General features: G+C 29.6%; 1 protein-coding gene across 1 annotated transcript; it reads left to right on the top strand.

The window, feature by feature from the left end:
- The first annotated feature begins 5,770 nt into the window (after positions 1 to 5,770).
- LOC123269692 lies at positions 5,771 to 6,936 on the top strand. The gene is made up of 3 exons (XM_044735528.1): positions 5,771 to 6,014; positions 6,340 to 6,623; positions 6,832 to 6,936. Exons 1-3 carry the CDS (start codon positions 5,948 to 5,950, stop codon positions 6,934 to 6,936), a joined length of 456 nt encoding a protein of 151 aa, XP_044591463.1. The 5' UTR covers positions 5,771 to 5,947.
- Positions 6,937 to 8,435: the final 1,499 nt, after the last annotated feature.

Raw genomic sequence — 8,435 nt, 5'->3', positions numbered from 1 at the left:
TGGGTACTAGCTAAGCCCGGCCGCGGTAGGTTTGGGGTCCCTCAGGTGAGCCAGGTATGAAAATTAAGTAAATTTTTAAAGTATTTTACGACATCTGCCATTTTAATATGTTATAATATACCTTTAGAACAATTGAAAAATAACTATGGCTGCCGATTTTAAAGGTTGCAACATCACGGCAGCCACTTTTCAAAATTCGAAAAAAAAAATTTTTTTAAAGTATTTTACGGCGTCTGCCATTTTAATATATTATTTATTGAACTATTTTAAGCTAATATTGAAAATAGCTGCCATTTTTTCCGGTTGTAACTATCCGGTTTACAGCGAAACCTTACCTGCAGTTCGTGCTTAGAAAACATGTAGTATAGTAAGAGTAGTAGTTTTTTATCTGTCTCTCTCTCTCTCTCTCTTGTGATTTATGATATAGTATTTTCGTACTCATTTTAGTCAAATATTCTCTTCTTTTATGTTAGGACTGAGTGGTGGGGATTTAGTTCGTTTTACTAACACAAAGGAACATCTGGCCCAACGGTTCACAGCCAAATATTTTTTAGTTCTTTTCTAATCTTCTGCAGAGTTGCATGTTGAAAGTATTGAGATATAATACTTAAATAGAAGTTTTCATTTCATTTATTGATTATTAATTTCTTTCCCATTACTTTATCAGTATGGCTGATAATTTAAAGTGTGTGATTTGTGCCTTGGAACGGGAGGAGAAAGTGCTTTTATTTTCTGAAGAAACTTTAAAAAAGTGTCGGCGTATTCTAGACTTACGAAACCATCATAACCTAAAATACAAAGATGTAATTTTACCTTCAGATCTTTATGACTGTGGATATCACCGCAGTTGTTATAGGGTTTTCACAGCTTCAAAGTCGAAGTTTTATGAAAAGAAAGATACAAAAATAAAAGATGTTGCGTCATCAGCGTCTCAATCTCATATGTTATCAACGGAATCACTATCTGCTCAGCAGCCGTCAACATCAACATACAATTCAATGATTGCTGAAACTGTGACTCAAGATGTGAATTTATCTGTAGATTCATCGGCATTAGACGAAATTGTAATAGAGAGTAATAATTCTCAACTGGATACATCGTTGGAAGCAGGATTCGTTGAAGATTCTGACTTATTAAATTCACAAGAGGATATTTTAACTGCAGAAAGTGAAATTCAATAGTAAAGGTACTATTTGTTTTTGTGAGAAAAAAATAAAAATTTCATGGTAAAATAGAAAGCTTACGTAATTGCAATAAAGAACAGTTTCAAGAAAGTATTATGAAGAATCTAAAAGAAAATACAGACTACTACAATGAAATGCTGAGTAAGTTGCAAAATATTACAAGTAATAAAATATATTACCACGAAAAGTGTCGAACAGACGTCAGAAATAAAAAAAAATTACAAAAAAGTCCTATTAAAACACCGTGGCATATTTCCCGTGAATATCACCAAACTGTTTTTCAGGAAATATGTACTCTGGTCGAAGAAAATGTCATTAAAAAAGGACGCTGTTATTTTCTTTCATTTCTGCATAGACAATATGTTGATTACTTCAGCGAGTTAAGTAATGATATGGGACATACTTTAAGTTCAGTACTTTCAGCGCAACATTTAGAAGAAAAAATTCGTGTTAAATTTGCTGGGAATATTCAAATACTACAATCAGGTCATAAAAAAGTTATTGCACCGAAAGGCATTACTTCTATAGATGAATCCTTATTTGCTCATTTAAAAGAAAAAAACATTTTACAAGCAGCAGCCTCGATTTTACACAAAGAAATAATGAACATTGAAAAATCAAAACTCCCAGATAATTTAAATAGTCAAAAATTGATTCAAGGTGAATGTTCAGTCCCATCAAACCTATCGGATTTTGTAGCTTCAGTTATTGGAAGTTACTTTCGCAAACGACAACAAAGTGACAGTTTCAAACGCCACGTCAATTCTGTATGTCAAGATTTAATTTATATGACTCATAATGGAAATCTTAAAACTTCCAAACATATATGTTTAGGTATGACTTTAAAAAGTCTCACTAGCAGCCGTAAGGTAATTGATATCATCAACCGCTACGGACATTGCATTAGCTACAATGCAATTGAAGAACTTGAGACTGAAGCTACATATACATCGACTTCTCGAGCTGGACTGTGTCCAGAAGTCATCAACAGAATTGATAATTTGTCGGTGGGTACTGCGTACGATAATTTTGATAGATTTGTTGACACGAAAACCGGCAAAGATACTCTTCATGATACGGTAGGGATTAGACTGGGCCAAAAAAACTGACTATTTTTTTTTTCTATCGATACTGTGAAAATATCATTCATGATGATAAAAAAAAATTATTGTGCAAGTTTGAGTCCTTAATAATAATATTAAGGGGTGTATCGTTACGACTATTGATTTTTCAACAGTAATCGCATTTTTTACTCAAAATTCGTTAATTATCAATCTGAAAAATTTTAGCGATATGTATTCTTATAGGAAATTAAATTTCCTAAAAAAAAGTTATCCTTGTAAATTACTGTAAAACAAGCCGTTTCCTTGTAATCATGCCTTAAACAAAGATTTATTTTTTCAATTTTGCGTTTCAATTTTGGATTTTTGTAGCTACCAGAAATATCAATATTTTTACAATTTAAAATACTTATTTTCAAAAGGAAATTTAATGCTCTACAAAAAGGTCTCTTAACATTTTTGATTAAATTCACTCCTTTCAAAGTTATTCGACGTTGAAGTTAAATTCAAAAATAATTTATCGTTTTTTCGCGTTACACATGATTTTTTCCTTTGATTGAAAAATTTATGACTTTAATATTGAGAATAATTTTTTTGTTGGAAGACTAAATTTTTTTATAAAATCATAATTTACCAATGTATTATTTTGCTTTTTAACGATTAATTATCGACATAAATTCATTTTACTGTATTTAACTAACTCCAATAGTAAAATAAATTCGGTCCCTTTATTATAAATTATTTATTTGTATAGGGATATATTTTTTCTATAAACTTACACTTTTAAACTTCCGTTTTTAGCCCTCTTGTTGTTTTGTCCTTTTTAATGTCAACGAGAATTTAATTTTACTCTCCCTCCACGATTACATTTGTAAGTGTTTATTAGCGAAGTCGACCACCTGAAAATGACCTTGAAAGTTTCACGTTACAGCGCTGCGAGTTATCGTGAGCTTTTCCGTAATCTGTTACCGAAGCTGAAAACATAGCCTTCCTTTCTCCCACCACCTTGCTTCTATTATTGCGCTTTTCAAAAAGGGAATACTATCCGTGTATAATAACTTTGATTTCCTTTGATCGGAAAATGACCTTGATTGTTATACGCTACAGCGCTGCCTTTCTTCACGCCAAAGCGCTGCGAGGTATCGTGAGCTTTTCCGTAATCTATTACTGAAGCTGAAAATATAGCCTTTCTTCACTCCCACCCCCTGCTTTTTATCATTGCATTGTTCAAAAATGAATACTCTTTGTGCATAATTACTTTGTTTCTATTCTTCATTGTGCAAAGTAACTTAAACGTTGTCAACGCAAATTTAAGTTTTCATTAAGTATTTATTTATTGTTTGGTATATAATTTTCTTCTTTTATTTCTTTAGATTGTTTAATTGTAATTGATAGTTTGAATTTATTTATGGTATCTAATTGTTTCAGTATTACAAATTAAGCGTTTAGTTAATTCTGTGTTTGTGAATTGTTTCATTACGTTACTTTGTAACGTTTAAGTTCGATTTGATAAAAAAACTCGCCACTATGTCATTGGAGAAAACTTATTTAATCGGTGTTCCTATTGAGAAAATTAATAACCGTAAGCTTCCGACTGTCAAAGAAGTTTTATCATTATTTTTTATCAACATAAAGTTCTCAAATTAAAAATTTATGATAGTGCTTCAAAACTGCTAGTGTCGTTCAAGACTGCTGGAATAATTTGCAGATTTCAACTTCTGGTTTTTGCAACATTGTAAAGAAAATAATTAGTATTTTCAAAAGTGGAAATATTTACTGTGCAATCGCAAAAAAAATCACGTGCTCAAAAACAAAGAGAAAATAGCTTTGAAAAAAAACTCGAACAATTATTTGACATCGCTGGGAAGAATAGTTTAAAAGGTTTCGATAGAAATAATAATATTGATTTTCAACTTCCAATGTCTTCAAATCTGCAAGAAAATAATAATAATATCACAGACGAAAAACACGAAGAAATAATGGAAATAGAGGCGATAGGTACGTATTCATTAATAATAGTTTAATAAAGTCAAAATAACTATTTTGTACCGTGCTAATAATAAGTTACTATGTTCTAATGAATAAATACTTATCTAAATTATTATATTCAATAAATTTTTTAAGTTTTACACAAAGTAAGAAAAAAATTCTTCAATAAAGAATCAATTTTCTCAACTGATGAAAATATATCTAAGAAAACTAAAATAATTTGATTCAAATCGAATTGTTTTAGGCCAATGAAATTATTTCACGCTCGAAAAATCTCAGATTTTCCTAAAATTTATATGGCTGATGATATAATCTTTTTTTCTGTACAATTAACTTAAATTATGTTAAGATTGACAATTTTATAACTTATTTTTTGCATATTTTCTACACAAAAATAATATTTTAGTAGTTAATTGCCTTGCAAACTTACACAATTGTGTAATTTTTATCATACTCTTACAAAAATTAAGGAAGTAAGAAAGAAATCCAAGTATTCGGAGGATTTCCAACAGGCTGTAACTGGTGAAAAACATATCGTACAGTAAATAAAAAAAAAGGAAATTGCAGCAAATTTTGATTAGGCAATTGATTTTTTAAAAAACTACGAAAAGCCCTTTTTTGTTGCTTTTTAAATTCATGTAATGATTAAAAAAAAATTTTTTTTCAAAAAATCAATGGCTAATTCTTGTAGAAAATTCATCCAAGTTTTCAAAACCCATCTTGAATTTTCTTTACGATCATTGGTTGCTGAGGTATTGATAATCAAAGACAGAATGGTCTTTTTTCATTAAAACGCCGATATCTCAGCGAGAAATGCTCAAATCGAGGTTTTCAAACTAACAAATCGAAGCTCAATGAGCAAGATATCCAGTCCATATAGAGATTAAATCAAAAAAATTTTTTCCAAATCCATAAGCTAAGAATAAAAACCAAAAAAAATTTCAAAAATTTTTATCTCGGTAGATTTCTTAAGATTAGGAATAAAAAAATTTTTGGAACTCAGATCCAAAAATAAAATACTGAGAGCTGCAATTTGCTTTTTTTTATTTGTTGTACGATAGTTTTTTTATAAGTTACAGACTGTTGAAAATACCCCAAATATTTTGATTTTTTTCTTGCTCCCTTATTTTTTGTAAGAAGTGTATTTTCTATTTAACAATGTCAAAATAATTTATATTTTTCAGAAGACACCTCTCGTGATTATAACAGTAATGATGATTGTGATGCTACAACATCTAGTCAGGAGTTGCAATCAAAGTCAGATTCATTTATGAGTCAAAATTCAAATGTGTCTAACTTTGAAACAGATTTTTAACAGCAAAACGGACACCAAAATTAATATTATGACGCCAGAATTAGCTGCTGCACTGGATCGTGGTAATGTAAGTAGCCGAAGCGCCACATATGTTTTGGCAGCTACTTTAAAAAGTGTGGGATTCGATACTCGGAATGTAAATTTGAGTTATAAAACTATTCAACGACAGCGTATAATTCATCGGAAAGAAATTGCTAAAGGCTTAAAAGAAGACTTAAAAATTCAATGACAATTATGTGGTCCATTGGGATGGTAAACTGCTAAGTGATATTGTTGGGACAGAAACAGTAGATAGGCTTCCGGTGCTTTTAACATCGTCTGGCAGTGAACAGCTATTGGGTATTCCAAAAATTAATTCAGGATCTGGGATTGAGCAAGCTTTAGCTGTATACTCAACTATGGAGCAATGGGGTGTCAGTAATTACATAAAAGCGATATGCTTTGATACTGCAGCAACCAATACGGGTAAATTTTAATTATTAGTCTTATTTACTTGAAAAAAGCTCAGATTTGAAAAAGTAGAGAAAAATTATACTTAAGATCTTTTCACAATTATTTTTTCAATATTCCAATTAAAAAACCTCTAAAAACCGGCAAGTTGATTTTTTTTTGCCAAAAATAAAGTTTTCTGTGGTCAGATGATAATATTTAAAAATAAACTTTATTACAAAAATTAACTCCACTGATTGTTATATTTTCAGAATTTATGGAAGTAATATAGTTCAAAATAAAAAATCACTTGATTTGCCATTCATGTTTCTAATCAAATCTTTATCTTTCTAATCTATAGGAATTCATCATGGCGCTGGCGTAGAGCTTGAGAAAATTCTGAAACGAAAGCTTATATGGTTACCCTGTCGTCATCATGTAATTGAACTTGTCATAAAAGGCGTTTTTGAAGCTTACTGGCCAGTACAATCAGGTCCGAACGTTCCATTTTTTAATCGATTTAAAATCGGTTGGAATAAAATCAACACATCCAAATATAACGCTGGCATCAACGATAAGATAGTGGCTAATATACTATTAAACAAAAAAGATGAACTATTAAGTTTTATCGATAATTATTCGCAGGTATATTTTGAGTTGTTATTTGAGTTGTAAAAGTACACAGAAAAAACTTTTTGGTCAAAGAAAATTTTCATTTTAGGCAAGATAGTGTTCTTTTAATAATTTTCTTAATTCAAGTTGACCACGTTTTGTGTACACAATTTAAAATCTCCAGTTCTCATGTAAAGATATTACCTTTCAATAATAACAGAAATGATCATATTTTTTGCAGAAATTTCTTCCAAGAAATGACTATCGAGAATTTTTGAGTTATCATCTATTTTCTTGGGAGCTACGCCAAAGGATAATTACACTTTTAAATGTCCGGGAGCAATGAGTCATGCTCGTTGGATGTCGAAGGCGATTTATTGTTTGAAAATATTTATTTTTCGAACAGAGTTTAAGATTACACCTAAAGAGTTAAATAATCTTCGTCATATTTGTATTTTCATAGTTACAACTTATATAAAAGCTTGGTTTACTTCATCCTCGGCAATTTTGGCTCCAAATAATGATTTGACTTTGATGCAACAATTGATATTATATAACAAAATAAACTCGACTGTATCGCAAGCTGCTCTCAAGAAAATGGTGAGACATTTATGGTATTTGAGTGATCAATTAGCCATAATGTCTCTATTTGATGATTCTATTGACCTGACTGTGAAGAAAAAAATGATTGAAAATCTAATAAATACTAAATCATCAAATACTAAAACCAGAAAATATGAAGTAGCAAGCGATTCAGATGAATTGCTAGAAAAAGATATCAGTGACTTCATTTCTGTAGAATCGCTCACCATATTCAAAGAATTTGATTTGCCGTATGATTTTATCGATGAAGACATAAGCAATTGGTCCAATAATGATAGTTTTCAAGAGTGTAAGGAATTTTTTGGAAAATTAGCTGTCGTCAATGATGTTGCAGAACGTGGTGTATCATTAATTGAAGATTACAATAAGTGTCTCACTAAAAACGAAGAACAACTTCAGTATTTGTTGTTAGCCGTTAGTGAACACCGGGAAAAATACCCAAATTGTAATAAAAGTAATTTGATTGAATAATTATTTTTTCAACTGATCATTTGCCATCATTTGATAACAACTACAGAATTTTTTGTAAAATATAAATTATAAGTGAAAATAAAATGATTTTTTATCTCTTTTATTGATTTAATTTGTTTTGACTTATTATTCAATTTTTTCTGTAAGTAAAAGTATGTCACTAGGCAAATAAATAATTTATAATAAAGGGACCGAATTTATTTTACTATTGGAGTTAGTTAAATACAGTAAAAATGAATTTATGTCGATAATTAATCGTTAAAAAGCAAAATAATACATTGGTAAATTATGATTTTATAAAAAATTTAGTCTTCCAACAAAAAAAAAATTATTCTCAATATTAAAGTCATAAATTTTTCAATCAAAAGGAAAAAATCATGGGTAACGCGAAAAAAACGATAAATTATTTTTGAATTTAACTTCAACGTCGAATAACTTTGAAAGGAGTGAATTTAATCAAAAATGTTAAGAGACCTTTTTTGTAGAGCATTAAATTTCCTTTGAAAATAAGTATTTTAAATTGTAAAAATATTGATATTTCTGGTAGCTACAAAAATCCAAAATTGAAACGCAAAATTGAAAAAATAAATCTTTGTTTAAGGCATGATTACAAGGAAACGGCTTGTTTTACAGTAATTTACAAGGATAACTTTTTTTTAGGAAATTTAATTTCCTATAAGAATACATATCGCTAAAATTTTTCAGATTGATAATTAACGAATTTTGAGTAAAAAATGCGATTACTGTTGAAAAATCAATAGTCGTAACGAT

This window comes from Cotesia glomerata, linkage group LG7 (genome assembly GCF_020080835.1).
Source record: "Cotesia glomerata isolate CgM1 linkage group LG7, MPM_Cglom_v2.3, whole genome shotgun sequence".
Classification (NCBI taxonomy): domain Eukaryota; kingdom Metazoa; phylum Arthropoda; class Insecta; order Hymenoptera; family Braconidae; genus Cotesia; species Cotesia glomerata.
Note: the sequence above shows the minus strand (reverse complement) of the source record. Positions and strands in the feature narration are given on the sequence as shown.

Bases quoted from the DNA above. Each gene is read 5' to 3' on its own strand.
- LOC123269692 (XM_044735528.1), top strand. From the start codon at position 5,948: ATGGAGCAATGGGGTGTCAGTAATTACATAAAAGCGATATGCTTTGAT. The intron at 6,015-6,339 runs GTAAATTTTAAT...TCTAATCTATAG, and splicing joins TACTGCAGCAACCAATACGG to GAATTCATCATGGCGCTGGC. The intron at 6,624-6,831 runs GTATATTTTGAG...TATTTTTTGCAG, and splicing joins TTATCGATAATTATTCGCAG to AAATTTCTTCCAAGAAATGA.